The sequence below is a fragment of the Amborella trichopoda genome, chromosome 3 (genome assembly GCF_054954075.1).
Source record: "Amborella trichopoda isolate Santa Cruz 75 chromosome 3, AtrichopodaSantaCruz75HAP2 v2.0, whole genome shotgun sequence".
NCBI classification, from domain to species: domain Eukaryota; kingdom Viridiplantae; phylum Streptophyta; class Magnoliopsida; order Amborellales; family Amborellaceae; genus Amborella; species Amborella trichopoda.
The window spans coordinates 15,205,263-15,230,792 of NC_142338.1; the positions used below are offsets into that span (position 1 = coordinate 15,205,263).

The 25,530-nt window shown below is 35.0% G+C and overlaps 1 protein-coding gene across 15 annotated transcripts; it reads left to right on the forward strand.

The window, feature by feature from the left end:
- Positions 1-749: 749 nt before the first annotated feature.
- Positions 750-12,806, forward strand: LOC18430837 (disease resistance protein RUN1). Of its 15 annotated transcripts, none has more exons than XR_002280376.2 (8): positions 750-1,352; positions 3,290-4,382; positions 4,515-4,814; positions 5,006-6,619; positions 6,716-7,227; positions 10,131-10,190; positions 10,953-11,188; positions 12,573-12,806. XR_002280376.2 is itself a non-coding variant. In XM_020665188.2 (7 exons), the coding sequence occupies exons 1-7, from the start codon at positions 898-900 to the stop codon at positions 12,634-12,636; spliced, it is 4,098 nt and encodes a 1,365-aa protein (XP_020520847.1). In that variant the 5' UTR covers positions 750-897; the 3' UTR covers positions 12,637-12,806. The 15 variants fall into 15 exon arrangements, 8 of the variants coding, with proteins under 8 accessions (XP_020520847.1, XP_088718310.1, XP_088718314.1 ...); XR_016052219.1 differs by having other exon boundaries at positions 766-1,271; XR_016052221.1 differs by having other exon boundaries at positions 773-1,599.
- Positions 12,807-25,530: the final 12,724 nt, after the last annotated feature.

Here is a 25,530-nt window from a genome sequence, read left to right on the forward strand (position 1 = left end):
ATAAAATTTTCGATGTGGGCTCTAATTTGATCGTTTAGAGACTCAATTAAACTTTTTCCTTTAATAAACGTTAGGACAATTTTTAAATATGGGAAAATTGTATATAGAGCCGAGGTTCTAAACAATCAAATTGGAGCCTACAACAAGAAGACTTTGGTCTTTTCGGCCAATAGAAAAAAAATGGATTTCAAGTTTTAGAAATAATATATTTTTATAATACATTTTTGGACAATAATTTTAAAGATTTTTAAGTTTTCATAGATATGTCTATCCATACTATTTTTGAAGCTTTAAATTTTATAAATAAAGTTGAAAATATATTACATTGATCCTATTTGAAGATAGGCTCTAATTTGATTGTTTAGACACTTTACAAACCGCACCCTTTAAATATTTCTTCCTTGTTGTTTCAATCCACTTTTGGACGAGAGCCGCACAACACCCTTCACCGTTGAGACTTTTCCGTCACAACATTGTCGACGCAAGGCATCTAGCCTGTCCTGGACCGGGCCAGTCAGACCACATACAGGCCCGGATCATGCCGAGTCATAAATACATAAAAAAAACAAAAAAAATGTTGGGCCATTTCAAAGCCACCTGATACGGACGCTATTCCAACCCTCGGACCAAATTTTGTAGCCCACGCCGAACCTTTAAAATGCATGGTAAACCGTGCCGGGCCTCCATACATAGCCGCACGCTTTTGTCAAGCTACCTTAGAAAAGTGGTTGGGTCGGGAACTTGCATAAAACCTTGAGGGACCAAATTCCTCGTGTCATCCCTCTGCAACCTAGAGAGAGAGAGAAACGTGTCCCGTCCTAGAGTTCCAGTCTTCTTATATTGACTAGATTACTGTGCGGCTTTGCTTGACTTTGTAGAGGAGAGAGAGAGAACACCATGGATGTGTTCTTGAACTTCTCTAAGGACACGGGAAAGGGCTTCACAGCCCATCTCCACAACGCTCTCAAACAATCGGGTCTCTCCACTTCCTTCACAAAACAACAACAACAACAAGAAGATGGTGATGATAATACGAAAATAGGGGAGATCATATTACCCAGTGATACGCAGAGAGCCATTGAAAATTCTCAGGTTTTTATATGTATATTTTCTAGCAATTACCCTTCCTGTGTCTCCTGCCTTGAGGAGCTGTCTTTTGTGGTGAGGTTGGAGGGGAGAACAATTCTTCCTGTTTTTTACCATGTCGAGCCTTTTCATGTCGGAAGGCAAGCAGGGGTTTTTAAGGCGGCTTTCCAGGATCATGAAAATAGGTATGATGGGAAGAGAGTGGAGAGGTGGAGAGATTCTCTCAAAGAAGTTGGCAAAATTTCTGGTTGGGATCTTGGAGATGGGTATGACCTCTCTTGCATTTTATACTCTCTCTCTCTCTCTCTGAGATTGCAATGAAGGACTCCGTAAATTCGGTTACGGAGCAGAACCCAAATCCTTTTTATCTCAATTTATTCATATATTTCCTTCTTTTTTCGAGTTTGGTGGCAATTACCATCATGAAGTGATTCAAAAAGCAGGGATTAATCACAAGGTTCTAAAAAGCATGGAAATCACTGTTATAAGAGGAAAGGCATTGTATGAACAAGTGTGAGTTCACATAAACCTTAAAATACACCTTGTATGATTTTTTCAATCAATGACCTGATCATTGCATACATGTCAAAAATACTAATCTACAAATTATACGTGCCTCAGGTTCCTATCCACCTAAATTGTGGTACCCAAAAACATTGTTAACCAAATGGTTGTGCCTTTCCTGGGTTGATAACTAGGCAAACAAAAGTACAGAACTACTTTTGTTGATGTAGTAGGTGGTAAGATTGGTGGTAGCATCATCTGGAATATCATCTACATAGTCATAATCTAGCTTCATGTATTCAGACTTGCCATTGAGAACGATAGTTCTTATGTCATGGACTCTCAATTCTAGATCTCATTATGCTATTCCTATGGGACCTGTTATCTCTATACCCAGCCTCTGCAATGACTTGTGTTCTATAAATAAGTGATCCTCTTATAAATGTGGGAATTTCATAGGAAATACAACATTAAACATCATTTTTACCTATTTTTATGAGGAGCGATGGAAGGGATTGCAACTAACCTTTGTTTAGTGGGGAAGGCGTTAGGGAGGTCAGGGCCTTGGTGATTAGGCCGGCAGGTGCCTCAACATAATGTCTTAGTCTCCATTCCCACTGTTAACACTTCAAAAAAATAGAAAAAGGGTAGGGAGGGAGGGAGCTAATATCATTAGATATTTTGAGGGAGGGATCGTAGAGCCAGTATCATTAGATTGCTTGAATTCTTATCCTGATTCAAGTCTCTCTGATGTAATAGCCAATGCATAGTGGAAGGTTGATAGGAAGAGAGGGGGTGGGGGTGAATCTACTATTGAGCTGATTTGGTGGTGCTTGTTGTTCAGTGGATGAGGGGACTGATATAGTTTCAAACATGATATACTTATTTCGAAAAAAGACAGATGGTTTTAACATGATTTACCCTGTTGACAAAGGTGCATCCAGTATGAGGGCCGAGAAGCATGAACCCCTTGTTTTACCACATGAATAGAATATTGGAAAAAGCAACAGGGTTCATGATGTATGGCCAATTAAATCTTCTTGCTTCACATGGCAAATTTTTATGTGGTTCACTTATTGAAGTTTAATCTAGGGGTAATTCTACTGGGCTGGTAAAACTTCTAGTAGAGCATCTTTATTTATTGTGCTCTTTCTTTGACCAATTTCAGCTAGAAATACTTTTAGGCATTTTAAAATTGTTTATTAGAATAGAGCAATTAGGATAGAGCAACTTTAACGAGCCCATATTTTGCTACTATGTATCAAACATTTTGGTCCAATCGCACTTTTGCACATCCTTAGATAATAATCAACTGATTTAAGCCCATTTAAAATTGATAATCAACTTTTAACCAGCTGAGAAAGAATTTGCAAATTGATAAGACCAGGTGGACGAATTTTCCATCTCCATGGAAAAACACCATTATCTCCTATTAGAAAAATCCCTAATTCCCCGTTTGGAGCTTCTACTCTCACATTGACTACCAAGCTGTCACCTAATGAATTGTTCATAGATTAATGAAATCGTTTCTTATATATTTCATTCTTTTCTTAAAGGATGGTTACCACTATACTGTGGCCAATATGTTTGGGATTATTACTTCGACCAATGTCCCCTAATTTTACATTCCTTATGTTGGCTTCTCAAAAAAAGTATTTTAGTTCTTTCTTTCTGATGATGAAGGATTTTCTATCTATAGGAATGAAGCAGATTTGATCGATAAAGTTGTTGAATGGGTTTTAGCCAACTTGAATTACACGTCTTTGTATGTTGCTGATCATATCGTTGGACTTGATTCTCGAGTCAGTGAGGTTGTGGGACTCTTAGATGTCAATGCTGATGATGTCCGAATTATTGGGATCCATGGTATGGGTGGGATTGGCAAGACCACTCTTGCCAAGGCAGTCTACAACAAAATATTTTCTGGTTTTGAAGGCAGTTGTTTCCTCTCAGATATAAGGGATCATGGACTTGTGAGCTTGCAAAAGCAACTTCTTCGTGATTTGTTTCATGAAGGAGAGCCAGATATAAATCACGTTGATAAGGGTATGCTTCTTATCCGGAATAAAGTACGGTCTAAGAGAGTTCTTGTTATATTGGATGATGTCGATCATAAGGAGCAACTTGAGAAATTGGCTGGTAAAAGGGAATGGTACTGTCCTGGAAGTAGGATAATTGTCACCACCAGGGATGAGCATGTTTTGAATGTTCATAGAGTAGATAGGTGTCATATCTATGAGCTCAAAGTATTGAATGACTCCCAATCACTTCAACTCTTCAGTAAGTATGCATTTGGAGTAGGCCAACCTGGACATGAATTCATAAAGCTTTCAAATATTGTGGTTACGATTGCTGGGGGGCTTCCCCTAGCCCTCAAAGTCTTTGGATCATATTTATTAGATAAGACAACCATAGAGGAGTGGGAAGATGCAGTGAGAAAATTGGAAAATATTCCTGAAGATGATATTCTATTCAAGCTGAAGATAAGCTACGATGGACTAGCTGAAGAAGATAAGTGGATTTTTCTTGACATTGCGTGCTTCTTCATAGGAATGGATCGAGATTATGCCATTGATATATGGAAAGGTTGTGATCTCTATGCTTCAATTCCAATAAAAAATCTCTTACAGAAGTCACTAATAACATTTGATGGTGATAATAAGTTGCAGATGCATGACCAACTTCGCGACATGGGGAGGCGTATTGTTAAATTAGAAAACCTTGGAGATCCTGGCAGACGTAGTAGGTTGTGGTTTCAAGACGATGTCTTTGATGTGTTGAAATATCGCAAGGTGAGAGTCTGCTACATGCTTATTTTTCTCATATGTTGAAGTTACTTTGGGTTTCGTGGAGTTGATACAATTAGATTTGATCTATTTAATGGCATCTTGCGACTTGACTGACATACCTGTATTGTTTATCAGGGAACAGAAAAGGTTCGAGGCTTAATCCTAAACCTAGGAGAAAAAGATGAATCTTCAACACAGGAAAGGCATTGGGATATTGAAGCATTTGAGCCGATGATCAATCTGAAACTACTGAGAGTCAGTTATGCATTTATTGATGGAAGTTTTAAAGTTCTTCCTTCAGAATTAGTATGGCTACAATGGCAAGGTTGCCCTTTTGGGTCCGTGCCAAATGATTTTAATCCTGGAAAGCTTGTTGTCCTTGATTTGTCACGTAGCAAGATCAAGCATGTATGGAAGGAGGCATCTCAAAATAAGGTCCATTTGTTAGATTTAACCTTCTCTCCTGTAATTTCCTTTCATTATATCAATTCTTATTATTATTGTTGTTTGTGCTGGTGTTGTTGCTGCTGCTGCTGTTGTCATTGCTGTTGCTGTTATTGTTGTTTGTTGTTGTTATTGAACCTTTCACATTATTTATTTTTCTTATAACCATTTTCTGCTGGCAGTCAAATCACAAGTTGAAGGTTCTTGACCTCGGGGACTGCTATTTTCTATTGAGAACTCCCAACTTTTCTCCATTTCCGAACTTAGAGAAGTTGAATCTCCAAAGATGTGTTAGTCTGGTTGAGGTGCATAGATCCATTGGCCATCTTAACGAATTAATTTATCTAAATATGACAGGCTGTACTGACCTCAAGGAACTGCCAAATGATATTTCAAGGATGTGTTCTCTTCAAAAGCTTCTCCTATCTGAGTGTGTTAAACTTAGCAAGTTACCAGAGCAGTTAGGTTCTTTGAAGTCTTTAAGAGAGCTTCTCATTGACAGAACCGCCATAGAAAAATTGCCTAAATCTATTGGATCCTTGAAGAGACTACGCAAGATTTCTCTAAGTGGATGTCTATTTCTTAAAGAATTGCCCACTTCAATTGGTGAATTGCTATCTCTACAAGAGCTCACTTTAGATGGTACTGCCATCAGAGAACTACCAAACTCCATTGGTTCATTAAAAAAGCTCGAAATTCTAAGTGCTCGATGGTGTGGCTCTCTTACAGTGTTGCCAAATACAATCGGTGATCTAGAGTCCCTATTAGATCTCCTCTTGGAGAAAACATCCATTTCTGAACTACCAAATTCATTAGGGAAACTGTCGAATTTGAGAAGGTTATGGGTAACTGGTTGCAAATCACTTAATAGAATTCCTGAGTCTGTCGGGGAATTGAATGTGCTCGTTCAACTTCGTGTGGATGGGACACAGATAATAGGATTACCTGATTCCATCGAAACTCTTAGTGAGCTTGAGGAGCTAGATATAAGGAGAAGCATATTGTTTAGTAGATTACCCGTTTCAATTGGAAATTTGAGTAGACTTACTATCGTGCTCCTTGATAACACTATCATAACAGAGTTACCTGATTCAATAGGCTCATTGGTGAACCTTAAGAAGTTATCTTTGAGAAAGTGCAAGAAATTCAGTAGGTTGCCAGCGTCAATGGGAAAGATGAAGTCTTTGCGCCATCTGAACATAGAGGAAACTGCTATAGTCAAATTACCAGACGACTTTGGCAGTCTTTCTAGCTTGAATGTGCTGAAAATGCCAGATTGTCCACAGTTCAAAGAGTTCCCTCAAAACTTTGGAAGTCTTACAAGTTTAAGGACTCTCGATATTCACAACAATGGTAAATTGACAAGACTTCCATCTGCTCTTTCATGTCTTCATTCGATGGAAGAATTGAATGCAAATCACTGTAACCTAGAAGGTAGCATTCCTGATGAGTTTGAAAAGTTGTATTCATTGACCACCTTGAGACTCCGGAATAACAAATTCCATCAGCTTCCTAGTAGTATGAGAGGTCTTTCTCAGCTGAAAACACTATTTTTATCTCATTGTACGCAGCTGCGCTCTATCCCTGAACTCCCTACCAGTCTGGCTATTCTGGATGCTGTGAACTGCACAGCTTTGCAAACTATATCCGACCTCTCTCACGTTTCTAAACTACAAGAATTGCGTCTCACAAACTGTGAGAGGCTGATTGATATACAGGGCATCGATCAGATGAAATCTTTGAGACAATTGTTATTGAATGGATGCAGCCCTCGCGTATCAAGGAGTATCGCTAAGGTATCTTTCTTCCCTTACAAGACCAGCCCTTTTGTTCATTTTTTTAGTTTGTTTTCTAGACCCCTGAACTTGGTTCCTTTAATGTAATATATGCAGGAGACATTCAATCATTTATGGTGCTTTGGTATTTCGGGAAGCAAGGTTCCAGACTGGTTCATGTTTCAGAAGCTATCTTGTACAGTACCGCGACTTTCAGATCAAGACCTCAAGATTAGAGGAGTGATATTGTGCTTTGTTATTTCTCACAACAGTGAGATTCCAATTGACTTTGTCCCTGACATTCCAGATGTCCTGTTTATGATCATTAGAAACGGTACAAGAAGGTTTAGTACTATGCTTAGATTGGGGGTTCCTAAAGCTCACCAAGATCAAGTCTATTTATTCCATTTTCAAGAAGGTGGTCACATTCTGCCCATGTTAGAAGGTGGGGATCAAATCGAAGTAGCTAAGAGATCTCCACCGATGTTCCCATCCATTCAATTGAAAAAGGGAGGGATTCATCTGGTTTACAAACCAGAACAAACCCAGGATTACATTCAAGAAAAGTTGGCAGAGTTCTGCAACTCAATGGATTGTCATGAAAATTTACCTCCTCATTATCTCAGAAGGTACTGATATGCATTTCTTACCATTGCTTAACTATGTTAAATATATTCCAATCTCAACTATGCATGTCAGTGTTTGCAAAACCGGCCGGTTAGAACCGGAACCGGAACTGGCCTGTCAGATCGCTACCGGCGGGGTGGCGAGTGGTTTTATGGCACACCACATATGACGGAACTGTCCAAAAAAATTCGAGACCAAAACCTGCCGGTTCAATGTCAAACCGGCAGTATTTTGATCAAACCGGCTGGTTTTTCTAACAGGTCCGGTTTACTGTTTTAACACTGATATAATGTCGTTTTAACGCATCAAATAACGGCCGTTATTTGACACATGCCCGTTATTTTTCATAGAACAATATTTTGCAGCTTAATTTTTATTCCATTTTCCAGTTTTTTTTGTTTTCCAGTCAAATATTGATGTTATACACCTGAAAGTTTCTATAAATCATAGATTATTGAATCAAAAATCGAAAAACAAAGAGTTCTTGGCGGATTGAAATGGGGATTTTTGAAAATTAGAAGTTTCTGCCATTCTATCAAATGTTGCTTCAATACCTCATAAATTTTCATAAAAATAGAGGGCTTTGATTAATTGTTGAATGATTTAATGTTTACATATTTCAATTTTTTCCAAAAAAATGAAGATTTGAGGTTTTTTTGGGCCCCAAGTACTGCTGATCGAAGAACTGTTTTTCATCCAAACAAATTGATTTTTGATTGATAAATTGAACAATTTTATCGAATTGATCACTGAATTTTGATTATAAAGGCATCATCTATCAAATAAAATAGTTACTTTGATTTACTATTGATTAAATGTTTTTATATCATTTTTTTTTTGCTGCATTTTTTTCCTGAAATTTTCGTGAAGTGAAAAATCCGCAATTTTTTGAATAAAGATCTCACTAGTCAATTAATGTTCATGAAATTTGGGGCATTTGAATCTTAATTGAAGTATCTATCATATCCCAATGTCAATTTGTTCAAAAATTGAAAGATTTGGGGTTGATTTTTTACTCTAAAATTTATGTGTTCTTTGGCTCAATTTTAGGGTTCTTAAATTTTTTTTTTTTTAATAAATTACATGTTTTTTAAAAAATATGTTTTTTCTGATGAATATGATAAAAAAAAGAATATATTCTTTTTTTTTAAATTTATATATTTTTTGTGAGCTTGTTGGATTATTTTTGATGTTATATATATATATATATATATATATATATATATATTTACAAAAACATGTTATTTTGTGATGAATATGAGAGAAAAAAAAATATTTTTTTTTTTAATGTTATATTTTTTTGGTGAGCTTGTTGGATTGTATTTTATGTTATATATTTTTTTTATAAAAATATTTTTTTTGTTTTGAATATGAGAAGAAAAAATTTATTTGTTTTTAAGGTTATTTTTGGTGTATGTTAATGTTGCCAGTGTTTTCAACTTCTTGTTTAGTTGTGACATTTTCTTCTAATTTGCTTTTTTATTTGTTACAAGCTATCTATTATTTGTTGCAACTTCATACTCCTTAAATCTATTTATTAGCCTCTATGAAAAAAAAAGCTAGATACTAAAAAGTGTTTGACTCATCTCTCATGTTTCCACATGTTGAAATGGATAAAAAATTAACCTGTTTTTTTTAAAAAAAATATGCATTTTGATTCTACATTTTAAAGTTGCCATCTTATATAATTTTTTCTTTTTTTTTTCATGTTAAAACCGAACTCAAAAGGTTGCTGAGTAAATGAGGTTTGGGCATTTTAAAATCGATTTGGCCATTTGACAATCGACCTGGCCATATTTTTGTAAAATATGCGATTTGGTCATTTGAAGCAGCACTTAACACATTGACCCACACCCTTCATTTGATAACCAAGTTATCGAGTAAATGATGTGCTGTCTCTTACTACCTTGACTCACAACCCTTCGAAAAACTAGGAACATCATGCTACAAAAAAATACGCTCTCAAACCCAATTCTAAACTGTATTAAAGGATTTTTCAATATTAAAACAACTTTTTTCATCATCAACATTAAAACAATATAGAAGCATATATTGTTGCATCATCCACTGTTAGTTGGACTTTGTAACTTCATCAATTGAATTTATGTGAAATTATAAATTGTCTTGCATATCTCCATAATATTCAAATATTAAATTATATAAAAAGTTGTTTCAAATTTTTTTTATAAGATAAATGTATTTAATATGATAGTGTATACTTAATCTAAGTTTTTTTTATTTTTTTTAATTCTTTTTGGGGGGTTTTGACCTTTTTTTTTATAAAAAAATCTACTTGACCGGTTAGTCTGGTTAACCGCTCCGGTTAGTTCGATTCCGGTTCGAACCGCTCCCAGCCTCACGACCGGTTAACCGTTTCGGTTCGATTTTGCGATTACTGGTGCATGTAATCAAAGAATTCAAATGAAAATGTTTGATTTTGGTTTGCATTGCTCATTCTATACATCTCAAATGCCTTCTTTAAACTGACTTTGCAGATGCACCCTTAACTAGAAAATGATATATGGGATGTTGACCATCACAACATTATAATTAACGGGAATTAAACCAATCCTTCAATTCAACTAAAGGCCACCAACTTTTCTTTGTATGATCATTTGCCTTAAACATAATCCCTCTCTCTCTTTCTCTCTGCCTCTGTCTCTCTCCCTCTCTCTCTCTCTCTCTCTCTCTCTCTATATATATATATATATATATATATATATATATATATATATATATGCCAGTTCACACGGTTTGAACCACAAGTAGCTCATAAATGTATATGTGTGCTGACAGCTGCTACACGTCTCTGTATTTGTTTGTAGTGCCTTGCACAACATTCATGTTGCATACTATTTTACGAAGAGCTTCTGGAGATTCATTCTCTTTGTATGTTTATATGCAGGAAAGTGCAAGCTGGCATTTTGCTATGGGTTTTCGTCCTTCTTTACTTTGTTTGGATGAGGTAAACTCATCAAGAAATTTCGAGTATCTTAGTCAAAGAAAATCTGAGCTTAACAGTGTGCATGCCTACTCTTATGTGAGTCTCTCTGAAACCCAAATTGAACTTCGGACCTTACTTTGTGTTGCTTGTTCCCCCAACTTAGCTTAGTGCTTAATGTTTATGCAAAGTGTTGCTTTTTATAGACATATTCAGGAGCAATTCTGAGAACTATAGTCCTTTCCTGCCATCTTTGATGACATATTCTGCACTTTATGCCCTGAAGTGACTCGTGTTCTGTAAATTGACTCCAATCTAACTTGGCTTAACTTTGTAATCTAGCATAGTTTTGGTATTTTTTTTTAATTAGGTATTTATGTCTGTGACACTTTTCTGTTTAACTTGAAATGAAAGAGAGCACATGATAACAAGTCATATAATTATGATTCATGGCCAACCTTTACAGCAAAGAATAGACATTATTCAATTGAGAAATTAGGCATTTATATTTTGTGTGTGTGTGTGTGTGAGTTGCTCATGACTGTGTTTCCCTACTGGTGGAAGAAATGGTAGGCTGGCAGAGTTCAGCAACCTTGACCAGAATGCAAACTTGGACCTTTCAGCTGGAAGGAAGATCCAAAATTGTTCAATTCATGCCACATGCTGTGGTGCAAAGGAGTGTTTTTTGGATTAGATCCATGTTATTGTTTATGCTCGTAACACGTTTTTCTTGTGAAACTCGTATACTGTATTATTCCTCATGCACTGGGCGCTATTGGAGGGCAGGTCCCTCTCACAGGCCAAACCAAAAGTACATTGCAGCATGTACATTGTTCCGGTGAAAGGCACCCAGTTTTTCTTGCATTACTGCTCTAACCTTGGAGCGGACAAAGCCTCAGATTAAGAAGAGAAGCTCTTTTATGGGTGAAACATTTGTGAGGACGTTGCGGCGAGATTTAGAATAAGATTAATTAATCACTGTGAAAGTTGGCACTAAAGAAAGTTGGGATGATGTTTCCAAGGTAATGTGGGAGGGGAACTGTAAGCCTGGATTTGTGTAGGTTGTCAATTATCCATGAATGGTTGGTGTCTAGATGCACGGTGAGACTAAGCTTATAAAGTTTAATCCTATTTAGAGAACGTCAGTGATTGATCTAGAAATTATACCCCCAATTCTCAACTCTATACTCCTTGAGACAATCTTACCTTGAATAATGAGATGTGGGTAGTCTTATGGATCCATGTCTAGAGGGGTTGGTCAAGTTTGTCCCATAGATGATGAATTTCATGTGTCCTAGAGACATTGAGGTACATGAATGTCTAATAGAATTTAGAAGAGTCAATGATGCTTCTATGCATCAAGTCTTCTATGGTTTTAATAATACAAAGTGTTATTATGTTTTCTTTTCTTATATTTTTTTCAGAAAAAAGAAAGGACAAAGAAAAAGTGGTATTATGGTTATGTTCATAACGAAAGTAGCCATATGTTTTAGGAGAGTTTATTGATGGGTGAACTGATGCAAAATGCCATGTTAAATTCAAAACTCGAGATTAAGGGATTTATGTTTTCCGGCCTTCGTCAAAATGCAGAATTTTAGTCTTGGAGATGAATTGGGCCGAGATCATTTGACCAAAATAACTCAGCAATTTGGTTTCATCTTATTGATACATGTGTGTTTGAAGATTCATCCAATCAAATGCAATGTAAACAATTAAAAAAAAAAAAAAAAAAAAATGTCTTTTAAACAGATGTATAATCGTACTTCTGGCCAGGTCACATAAAATCGCCTGAGATTCGGGCTTGAGAAAGAGTTTTATGTAGTGTCCAAACCTCTGATCAATTGAAACAAGGAAAAAGTTTTATATATGGGTAAGGCTCTAAATAATGAAATAAAGTTGACCCATAGTTGATGGACACGGGAGTTGGATCGGTTCGGGAATCGCTGAACCACTATTGCGAAAGTTCCCTCGGTTTGGGATTGGCGTTCGTACATTGAACAAGAAAGAAAACGAGATCTTCAGGTTTATGGGAGTGAGATCCCATGTCAATGGGTTTGAGGTTTCGGTTGGCAAGAATATAAGCTCCACTATTAATAAAATGAGATTGTCAAGTAGAGTTAGTACGGGTTCCTATAGTTAAGGGATTGAGGTTTATATTTGTCATATAACGGGGTTTTTTATGCTCTAATATCGAGATTCTTCAAGTATAGGAATTAATGTCCCGTTGTTTGGCCCCAGGGTCGTCCTTTATTAGGGATCCCTTATTAAGCGATGCCTACCCTTAAAAATGGATTTTTTTTAGTGAATAGAAAGAGATTAATTATGGAACTCTATAAATCGTACTTTCTTATAACCATGCTATCCTCCTAACCACTATTTACTTTTTCATTTGTACTTCTTGTGCAGGATATTGAAGTCTTTAAAGTCTTACAAGGAGCTTGGAAGTTGTAAAAGAGTAAGATGTCGCTAAAAAGTGGTTTCCGGAGGCTGTGCAGGTTTACTCAATGAGCAAATTGTCAGCCCAAGTAATGGTTATCAAAATCTAAAGCTATAGAGAAATTTTGTATTGGATTAATATATTTACATGAATATTGAAACAAACTTAAAGTTCATTTAATAATGAAAGAAAGACTAATGCGATCTTGTCGGAGTATATATATATATATATATATATATATATATATATATATATATATATATATATATTTATTTATTCTTTTCACTCATTTTGGCAAAGATCATTTACAAGTAGTCTTGTTATAATAACTTTTGCTTCAAATAAAATAAAACTAACAAATCCAATATCTTAAAAACCTTGATGTCATTAAAACAATTTTCTTTAAACAAAAAAAATCTACAATTCTTATGCTTAGGAATATAAAGACAATATGATTAAATATATCAAGAAACAAAAAAGAGAGTGTCGGAGATTATTTCAATCGGACTTATTACACCCTACATCGAGTCACCACCATCCGATGGTCCGGAATCAATGATCAACCTTTAATCTCAACCGGAAAAACAAGTGTAGGTCAAGCCACACCAATAGAACATTAACCCCTTTGATCGCAAATTAAAACCCTAGGTGAATTCCCTTAGCAACTTAATTTGAGAGATAAATTTTCTTTTTGTTATACCCTAATGCCTTTAGCCATAGATCCAGTTGAGAGATGGGAGAGAGAAGAACCCCATAGCTTAAACCCTTAGGTTCTTTCACAATGTAGGAAAGAGAGATTAAAGATGAGAGAGTGGGGCGTGCTCCTTTGGGTTTTTATGAGAGAGAGGAACTTTTTTAAGAGAGATAGAAAGATAAGGTATAGAGATTTTGGGTAGAGACAATCTTTTTTTTATAGGCTTTGAACAAGATTAAGGTTTTTTAGGGTTTTTCTTGGCTTGTCTCTTTTTGTGAGATTGAATATGAACCATTGATCTTGGGTGACTTATGGGGTGAGAGATTTTAGTCTCTATTCCATAAATGGGTCATCAACATTATGGAAAGTGCTATAACATTTATCCCCCTTTTTTAAACCATTTTCCCATCAATAGAATTAAATAAAATAATTTCAAATATAATATTGAGCATAAAAAAATAATGCACAAGCCTTCTCATGCTTTTGAAAAATTCATTCAAAGATTCCTCAAGCCAATAACTTTCTAAAACACATAGCAATTTGGCCTACAAGCCAAAATCACTTATCACAAAAATAGAAAGCTTCTAAATGGGTGGGGCGTGCCACCCATGAGAGGATCTCATGGGCCCCACCATCTAGGCCATGGTCGGCCCATGTGCACAATGGTTCCTCAAGTAATTTTAAATATTTTTAAAACTCAATAAAATAATTTTAATATTTATTTGAATATTTAAATAAATATAAAATTAATATCTCTGATTTTATAAATCCAAATTTGATAAATAAAATATCTAGAGATCTATAAAAATTTAAATAATAATTTTAAAATTATATATATCATAAAACAAACATAATTAAATTCATTAGATGTAAAAAGGATCCATATAGTCTAGAAATTAAATCAATCAAATATTGGGGCATCACACCTTCAATTGTGGACTACGAATCACATTTGCTTTATCAATCGGATCCAGTGTTTCCCATGACCCACAGTCCATGCAGGGGTTCATTAGTGGGTCACCAAAGTCTGGCCGATGTGTCAAGGGGTCACAATCTCAGTCTGTGGATTTCAGGTTTTCCCTTAGAGACGGACCAAGGTCATTTAGATCTGATGTGACCATACCTCCTATGGCGTATAGGGGTATCTCTCGTACATGCATATATTTCATCCTGAAAGGTGGCTTGCTTTCTCAAAACGGTCTATCATTATGCATACCGTGTGATGGTACATGGATGAGGCTCTAGCCCCCGTCTTTGAAGATCATCATCACACATAAGGATCACACAGTCCCTCGGCAGACTAATCAGGGCATAGTCCGATCTCATCAAGGGATGACCAATTAAAACCTTTATCGGTTTATACTCTATGTCAAGGTAACATGGGTTTGTTCTAACAGACGTCAACCATAGTCTGGTATCAGTAAACATCGTTTGATTATTATGGTCCACGAGGGACCACACTCCCATTGAATTCATGTTCCACTATATCATTTCATTTTACAAGCACTCATAAGGCCTTTAATGGCTACACTCACCCAACATCTCTCACTTGGCCTTTGATGACGTTACATTCTTTTTTTCTCACTTTCTCTCATCCCCATCTCTCTCTCTAAGTATTTTTTACTTATTCTATCTCTCCCAATTACAATCTCTCTCTCAAGCATTTTTCACTTATTCTCTCTCAATACATTAATCAGTGCTTTCGTCATCAATCTTCTTACAAAAGGATTTATTAAGTCAACACTTTTTTCTCTTTGTTGCTTAGATCTCATCCCAAAAGTTATCGTAGCCCATCTTTCATATCGCATTACGAATTATGGACTTATTGTCATAGAAGATCATTATGTATCCTCATTACATGGGGTCGTATGTTCATGGGTTCAAAGGAGCTCTTCAAACAAGCCGCTCGCTTCTGTAGCCATACAACCAGCACCACACATTCGGGTTCCATGGGTGAACAACACTACAGTCTGTTGTTCCAATTGACCTGTCAAATTCTAGCAGGTGCTCCCACTAGAATATTTAGTTTATCTAGATCTTTTTCAATCTTACCTCATTCCTCAGATGATAGAAATATGGTATTTATATGCTTGGAGTTCTATGGAATCGTGGCTCATTTGACACGCATATCACCGTCGTGCTGTCGCAGAAAATCCTTACTGCCTCACAATGCATGAGGTGAAAGTCAAGTCGATTAAGAAATTTCTTAATCCATACTACCTCATTGATTGCTAAACAGCACACCACGTACTCTGCCTCTATGGTGGACAATTCCACCACATCCTGTTTCTTTGATTTTCAAGAAATTATACCCCCTTCAAGCATGAACGCATATCTAGATGTAGATTTCGTATCATCTGGATCCGTGAGATAGCTTGCACATGTATATCTGAATATCCAAGCAGCTAAAAAAACATGGGATTGTAGCAGATCTCACTCAATTATTGCACATACATCATATACATTCTTAACATTATTATGCATATATCATGAGGTAGCATAGCAAATCTCATGCAATATGTAATTCAATACCCATTGATTTCACAATATGCAAAACTTTCATGAACCACAAAGGTTCAACTACACTAGTCATCTTGGTAGTAAATCCATACAAACCAAATTATCTAATCAACATAACATATGTTAAGGAAGCCTAACAAGATGGCCTTCCTACAACATTCCCTATGGTTCAAGGTCTTAGGTAATCGTAGATTCTAAATAGTTAAAAACATGGGTCAAGGTATATTCGTATTTAAAAAAACAGTGCATGACAGTTTTTCTTCTATTTTTATAAATATCTTCAAGACACAATGCTTTTTTCTTTAATAAAAAAAATAAAACTATTGACTTGGTATATATATATATATTCATTCGCTAGCAATAGTTATATAATAGTATGACAGTTTAAAATGATTTTCATAAGGACTTAGTTGACCTTGCAAGACTATATGGTTTTCTCAAAAAGATATTCATAGACGTAGTTTTTTTTCAAATCATCCAATTTAATTTTAAAATACATGCTCAGCCTTCATAAATCATTTTACAGCATTCATATTTAATTTTCTACCAAGTCAAGTTTATGACCATAAAAACAAATCATATATACCATCTTATTATCCAAAATAAAGCATTACTAAAGAATGGTTACTAAAGCCTTGACAAAATACTTTTTTTTTGGTAAATATAAAGAATTTATCAAGAGATCATCGTCACATACAACACATCATATTATTGACAGTATTGGGGAGGATGGTTACTAAGACTGAGTTCCATCAGAACACTCCATTCGTGCTAACATATTTGAATGAGCCACACCCATCTCTCGTGTTTCATCCTTAAGGCTCAAAGCCCTTGATCAAATCACAACTTCATGTGTATTACTACCTTAAGTAGTTCATATTTTAACACAAGGAAGCACTAAAACACAGGGTATTCATAAATTGGCTCTTTCAAATTTGTTAGCACCCATCATTTAATGTCCATACACTCTATACATATTCATAAAACAATTAATCAAAATATAAGCAAAACATAAAATAAAAAGGTATTGAATCATCTTTCTCTATATGACCTTACCATGTAACGTGGGATAGATTTCATACCTCAAAACCATGTAGTGTGGTTTCTAGGCATTCTTGATTCATTGTTTTTATTTGTTTGACAAGCTTTTGTGATCATGTAACTGATGGAGAATATATTGGTCATCGGTTTCACTTGTCATGAATTGTTCATCTTTTTAGCACTTGGATTCTCCTTGTCTTATACCATGAAGAAATAATCTTTTTCATCCCATCATTTCAAATATTACAATTTCGATTCTCTCATTGATCTTTAACGTTTCTTTGCTACCACCAAGTCTCTCTATATATCATTTCATTTCGAAGAAACCAAAGTGCTTTTATAGGTATTTTGTTTATTCTTCTTTCCGCTATTCTCTGATCGAATACTCTTCACATAAAGTGTCATTTCTTGTCAACTCTGTATTACCTCTCTTTGAAGTTTTATTATAATAAATCTTACTCAGCATACTATAAAACTTTTTAAATGAGTCTTAAAAAGGTATTCATTATGAGGAATCCAAAGATATGTCTTAAAATGTCACATCTTTTAATTTACTACAAAATCAAACATGAGTATCCCATGATAAAAATATGATATCTCTCAACTCATAAAGAGTTTATTTTCGAATTCTTTTGAGTATTGAAATAGATTCAAAATTTTAAAATAGTGATATATTCCATCCCTAAATCACTTCCTTTAGTGAGTCTTCGTTTTAGTGACATTTACGTCACAATGCAATTTTCTCAACAGAAAATCTGATTGAGCACCTTTTAATAAAAAGCTTGTTTCTCTCAAAAAAATTTCCTGAAATTTTTTATTTTAAAAACTAAACTCAAAACCAAATCATAATATCATAATGTGAATCCCAAATAGTACTTTTCTTCAGATAAATAAATAAGTGACATCTATGTCATAAAATAAATGATACTGCAGAATTCCAAGATGAACACTATCTCGTAAAATTGTTTTTTCTCTCTACCCTCATGGAGTTTCCCTTTCAAACCAATTTTATTTGAAAGTGGACACATAATAGTAACACATATATTTCCACAAGCTTCATATCACTCTGATAAGTAGGCTTGATAAATATAGTTATTCATGTTTCAATGAAGAACATACCAAATTGCTGAAAATTCAGGATAATATCTTTTCAATCTAAAATTTTTATTCCTCTCTTCCCATAAATATTTCTATCTCAAATAAATTTGATTAGTAAATAAACTCAAAGTGGAAGTCTAAAAACTTAGTGTGGACCATAAAACATTATGTTAAGAATATAAATAAAATCATGATTTCCAAGTCATTGAAATAGTTTTCATTATAGAAAACAACACTTTCTCACCCTTTAATAAATAAATTATATATTTCAAACCACAAGGAATTTTTTGATAAAGCTATTTTTGTTTGAAAGTAGACTCAATTTTATGAGTCATACTCCAATTTCAGCTAGAAATAAAATTATATGGCTGGTGGGAAAAATCATGGAACTCAATGGACAGATTTGGGATTTTGCAAGGTTAGAACTGACACCCTTCAGTGATGAGTCTATAACTCTGAATTCCCTAAGGACCTCTTACTAAAATTTTGCAGGTAGATCCTAATCTCAAAGACACACAATATCACTGAAGTTTGCAATAAAAAAATATATCACTATCTTCTTCATATCACTAATCCAAAATAGCCCAGAATACCCATTATGCAAAGTGCATTTTTGGTGTTTGAATATTCCAATAATTCTTTAACCAATGTGTATTACTTGACTACAAACGTCAAGCTTTCTTATATCTTATTCCCAAGCTTAATGTAGATTCAATAAAGAGAAAAGACAACTAATGACATCAAGTATCAATAACTCTGATACCAATGAAAGACAGACAAATGTGATCTTGTCGGAGAATGTATATATTTTTTATTTTCTTTTTTTATTCTTTTCTTTTGGCAAATATTACTTACAAGTAGTCTTATTACAATAACTTTTGTTTCAAAGAAAATAAAACTAACAAATCCAAGATATTAAAAACCTTGATGTCATTAAACCAATTTTCTTTAAACAAAGAAAAATCGACAATTTTTATGCTTGGGAATATAAAGATAATATAATTAAATATATCAAGAAACAAAAAACAGAGTGTCGGAGATTACCTCAACTAGGCTTATTACACTCTACACTGAGTCACCACCATCCGATGGCGTGGGATCAATGATCAACCTTCAATCTCAACAAAGAAAGTAAGTTTAAGCCAAGTCACACCAATAGAACATGAACCCCTTTGATCGCAAACCAAAACCCTATGTGAATTCCCTTAGCAACCTAGTTTAAAAGAGATAAATTCTCTTTTTGCTATACCCTAAAACCTTTTGCAATAAATCCATAGTTGAGAGATGGGAGAGAGTAGAACCCCATAACCTAAACCCTTAGGTTCTTTCACAATGTGGGAGAAAGATATTAAAGATGAGAAAGTGGGGTGTGCCCCCTTTAGGCTTTCAAGAGAAAGAGAGAGAAAAAAACTTTTTTAAGAGCGATAAAAAGACAAGTTGTAGAGATTTTGGGTAGAGACAATCCCTTTTCTATAGGCTTTGAACAATATTAAGGTTTTTTAGGGTTTCCCTTGGCTTGCCTCTTTTTGTGAGATTGAATATGAACCATTGATATTGGGTGATTTGTTGGACGAGAGATTTGAGTCATCAATTCCATAGATGGGTCATCAACATTATCAAAGGTGCTAGAATCTTTATCCCATTTTCCTAAACCATTTTCCCATCTATGGAAATTAAATAAAATAATTTCAAATATAGTATTGAACATACCAAAATAATGCACAAGCCTTCTCATGCTTTCCAAAAATTCATTCAAAGCTTATTCAAGCCAATACTTTTCCAAAACACATAGTAACTTGGCCTACAAGCCAAAATCACTTATCACAAAAATAGAAAGCTTCTAAATGAGTGGGGCGTGCCATGCATGAGAGGATCTTATGGGCCCCATCATTTAGGCCAAGGGGGCTCATGTGCAGAATGTGCCCCCATGCAATTTTTAATATTTTTAAAACTCAACAAAATAATTTTAAAATTTATTTGAATATTTACATTAATATAAAATCAATATCTCTGATTTTATAAATCCAAATTTGATAAATAAATATCTAGAGATTTAGAAAAATTCAAATAATAATTCTAAAATTAGATGTATCATAAAACAAATATAATTAAATTCATGAGATGGGAAAATAATCCATTTGGTCTAGGAATTAAATCAATCAAACACTGAGGCACTCCACCTTCAATTATAAACTACGGACCATACTTGTTTTATCAAATTGATCCAGTATTTCCCATGACCTACAGTCCATGCAAGGGCTCATTAGTGGGTCACCAAAGCCTAGTCGATAAGGCAAGGGGTCGCAATCCCAGTCTGTAGATTTCAGTTTCGCTCCTAGAGATGGGCCAAGGTCATCTAGACCTGATGCGACCATAGCTCCTATGACGCATAGGGGTATCTCTCGCACATGCATATGATTCACCCTGAAAGGTGGCTCGTTTTTTCGAAACGGTCTATCAATATGCATGTCGTTTGATGGTACATGGATGAGGTTTTGTCTCCCGTCTCTGAAGGCCACCATCACACACAAGGGTCATACCATCACTCGGCTCACTCATCCGGGCATACTTCGACCTCATCAAGGGATGATCTACTAAAATGCTTATCGATTTATACTTTATGCCCAGGTAACATGATTTTTCCCAACTGACTGGCCTAGATCGTCAAACACAGTCCGGTATTAGCAAACATTGTTTGCTTATTATGGTCAACGAGGGACCACACTCTCATTGAGTTCATGTTCCACTATATCATTTCATTTTACAAGCACTCATAAAGCCTTTAATGGCCACACTCACCCAACAAATAAAGCATTGGAATAGAGCATCCCTTTTGTGTTTTGTCCACATACCCCTCGCAATTGCAATACTATGGTTATGGCCCGATACTCAACTTATTCAAATACATAAATCTTGAAATCTCTTTGCCCCTTTATAGTAATGAGTTTATGTACTAAACGCATTTGGAAGTTCAATGTACTCCTACTCTCTCGTCTAGAACACGTCCTTGGGAGGATATTTTTTGTTGAAATTTTGGGAACCATTTAAGAACCATTGAATGAAGAGTGCGGTTTGTATAGAGCCAAGGCTCTAAACAATCAAATTAGAGCCCACCTTCAAATAGTGTCGAGAAACATGGTTTCCATACTGGAAATTTTTGTGATAGACTTAAAAAATATGTTCATCTTTAATTATAAAATTTGAAGCTTAAAAAATAGTGTATATCAAGCAGATCTATGCTTCAAATAGTGTCGAGAAATATGGTTTCCATACCGAAAATTTTTATGATAGACTTAAAATATATTTTCATCTTTAATTATAAAATTTGAAGCTTAAAAAATAGTGTATATCGAGCAGATCTATGAATTCTTGAAAACCTTGAAAATTGACAGCCCAAAAATGCGTTTCAAAAACTTGAAATCCATTTTTTTCTCATGTCTATGCATCTTAATGTCAAGATGATCAATTTGATGATATTTGGGCATCAAAACAACCTCTTCTAATAAAAGTTTTGAGGTAGGCTTTAATTTAATTGTTTAGATCCTAGGTTCTATATAAACTTTTCCATCATAATGAATGTTTTTCGTAAAAAAGAAGAACTTGGAGTTTTATAGTAGTTATGCCTCACTCTCCAAAAAAACGGGTTGTCTTTGTTCATTATTAAGACACTACTCTTCTCAAGCGCATAGGGAGTAAAAATAAAAAGTTCTTCGTACTGTTCTTGAGTGCTTATCTATAGGTTGAATCGGTTGCATGTCCAAAAAAAAAAAAAGGCTTACTATACTTAAGCCTGAACAAGAAATATAAGATAATTTATATTGGAAAAAAAATTTCTTAACGAGAGAAGCACGACTTTGAAATTAGAGTTCAAGAAATTGTTATTCAACACTGAAGCTACAAATAAATTTCTTAACCTAATTAGGCATAATTATTTTAAACTCGCATAATCAGATGTCAGGGGACCATAGAAGTTATAAGAAAAAGAAGAGAAACATCCATTTTTTGAAATGTAATCCTAAAACATTTTGCCCCATGAATAGAATAGCTACTTCAGATCAACATTAGGATCATTGAAGATTATTCATTCTATTAGAAAAATGATATGCCGAGGTTTTAATCACATAGTTCTGATCGCCATGTGTATAGAAGTACAATGTGGTACTCACTATACTATTGGAACTTTAATAGGAATGAAAAGAAACCCCACAATTATGTTATAGACCGTGGATATCAAGGCTTACATTTCTTGCCAGTTTATTGTATCTCATTAAATATCGCAATTCACAACATATATGTACTGTATTGCATGAGGATATAACTATACATACTACACAAGTACGTACGGTTATTCTGTACCAAAGTACAGTAGTTTAAACTTTAAAGTTTAAACAATAGTATAATTGCTTTAGCATTCTTACATGAGACAACTTCACATAATATAAATCATGATGTTGTGGCCTTATTGCATTATTAATCAAACACCACATTTGTCATTGGATCACGCAACTAAAGACCATAGTTGATCAAAAATATTGGATAAATGCTAAATCCTATTGGCCACTTTTCTATATAATTTATAGTCCACACTCCAAAGTCCAATATATATGACATCCTCTAGTTTAATAAATTCATAGTGCCCTATTTCTATGCATCACATGCTACTTGATAAATATTAAATACTATTAGGCACTTTACTAAATAGTTTGTGGTCCATAGTCCAAAATATAATATGTATGACATCATATATTTAAATAGATACATCGAACCATATTTTAATGCAACACATGTCGATACGCTTGATCAATCTAAAGAGTATGGATTACTTTGCTACTTAGGCAGTGGTCTTTAGTCCAAAATCTAATATGTATGACATACCTATTTAATTAAATGTATATTGTGTAGGGTTCTCGTGAACCCCTGAGCTTGCAGAATTGGGAATTTCAAATACTAGGATCCCACCCAAGATCATGTATATGATTGACTAAATGTGAAGTAGAAGAATACAACTATAAATCGAGTGCGAGAAATAAAGCAAACATAAAAAGCACACCATAACTACACACGATTTACGTGGTTCACCCCGTAGGATTACATCCACGGCTTCGGCAACTAAAAATCCACTATCATAATAAATATTACAGTTTTAGATTACAAGAGATAATATCTATTTCTAAACATCGATAAAAGACCATCACCAATCTTCCCTTCTAAACCACTCTCTCGACCGAGCAACATCGTCGATCAAAATCCTCTTTCCCACCGAATTACTGCTATTGGAAAGATAACCTCGAGAGCAATATTGAGATTTTCTCTCTCTAGAAGTGGAAGTTAACCATCTCAAAACTCATGGGAATATCACCTCTCTCTCAGAGGCCATGTCTCTCTCTCTTGGAGATCCATTTCCATATTGGAGATCCATTCCCATAAAACCCCAAAAGAGGTGACCATCAAAAGATGGGTATTATGTCATCCTTCACTATCTTATAAAGATCACTTTTTTGCTTCCCAAGAAAGTCAATTTCTATTTTCCATAATACCTTAATCTTTAGAAGAAAATATGGGTATGGTGATTTAGCTATTACCAAACCCAACAACCTCCACCTTGATAGCAAAATCATCATAATTGCCTTTACAACCTTCATTGAATAGATTTCTTGATTTCTTCATACTTGCCTTCATTGTAAAATGTTCGCAAACACTTTACCTTCATATTTCTCCACCTCAAACCATTGATATTTCTTGATTGCTTCTTACTTGCCTCCATTGTGGAATTTTCACAAATACTTTGCCAGCATATTTCTCCACCTCAAACCATGTATCTATAAAAATTTGTCATTCCTCTTTTTCTTAATATAAACCTTAGCCCCATACACACCTTGTGCTCTGATACCAATTGTAGTGTTCTCGTGAACCCCTAGCTTTCAGAATCGAGAATCCCAAACACCAGGATCCCACCCAAGATCGTGTGCATGATTGACTAAATGCGAAGTAGATGAATAGAACTATAAATCAAGTGCGAGAAATAAAACAGACATACAAATTACGCCACAACAACACGCGATTTACGTGGTTCACCCTATAGGGCTACATCTACAGCCTCAGCAACTAGAAATCCACTATCACAATGAAAATTACAGTTTTGGGTTACAAGAGATAATACATATCCCTAAACATTGGCAAAAGACCATCACCAATCTTCCCTTTTAAAGTCGTTCTCCCTACCGAGCAACACCGTCGATCAAAATCCTCTTTTCCACCGCAATATCGCTATTAAAAAGATAACCTTGAGAGCAACATAAATATTTTGTCTCTTTCGAAGTTGAAGTTAACCAACCTAAAACTCATAGGAATACCGCTCATCTCTCAAAGGCCATCTCTCTCTCTCTTGGAGACTCATCTCCATATTGGAGATTCATTCCCATAACCCCCAATGGGATGACCCTCAAAAGGATATGTATTATGTCATCCTTCACTGTCTTATAAAGATATCACTTTTTTGCTTCCCAATAAAGTTAATTTTTTATTTCCCATAATACCCTAATCTTTAGAAGAAAATATGGGTATGGTGATTTAGCTATCACCAAACCCAACAATCTCAACCTTGATAGCTAAATCACCATAATTATCATGACATCCTTCATTAAATAGATTTCTCGATTTCTTCATACTTGCCTCTATTGTGGAATTTTCACAAATACTTTTCCTTGATATTTCTCCACCCCAAGCTATGGATATTTCTTGATTTCTTTCACTTGCCTCTATTGTGAAATTTTCACAAACACTTTCCCTTCATATTTCTCCACCTCAAACCATGTATCCATAAAACTGCATCATTAATCTGTTTCTTAATATAACCTTAGCCTCGTAGACACCTTGTGCTCTGAATTAATTGTAAGGTTCTCCTGAACTCCATAGCTTGCGGAACCAGGAAACCAAAACACCGGGATCCCACCAAGATCATATGCAAGATTGACTAAATGCGAAGTAAATGAATACAATTATAAATTGAGTGCGAGAAATAAAGTAAATATAAAAAGCACATGACAACAGCACACGATTTACGTGGTTCACCCAGTAGGGCTACATCCACAGCCTCGGTAACTAGAATATATTATTACGATAAAGATTACAGTTTTGGTTACAAAAGATAATACATATATCTAAACATCGGTAAGAGACTATCATCGATCTTCCCTTCTAAGCTCTCCCGACCGAGCAGCATCGTCGATTAACATCATCTTTCCCACCGCAATACCGCTATTGAAAAGATAACCTCGAGAGCAACATAGATAATCTTTCTCTAGAAGTGGAAGTTACCAACTCAAAACTCATGGGAATACCGCACCTCTCTCAGAGGCAATGTCTCTCTCTTTTGGAGACCCATCTCCATATTGGAGATCCATTCCCATAACCCCCAAAGGGGTGACCCTGAAAGAATGGTTATTATGTCTTCATGCACTCTCTTATAAAGATATCACTTTTTTTTTATAAAAAAAGTCAATTTTTTATTTCTCATAATACCCTAATCTTTAGAAAAAAATATGGGTACGGTGATTTAGCTATCACCAAACCCA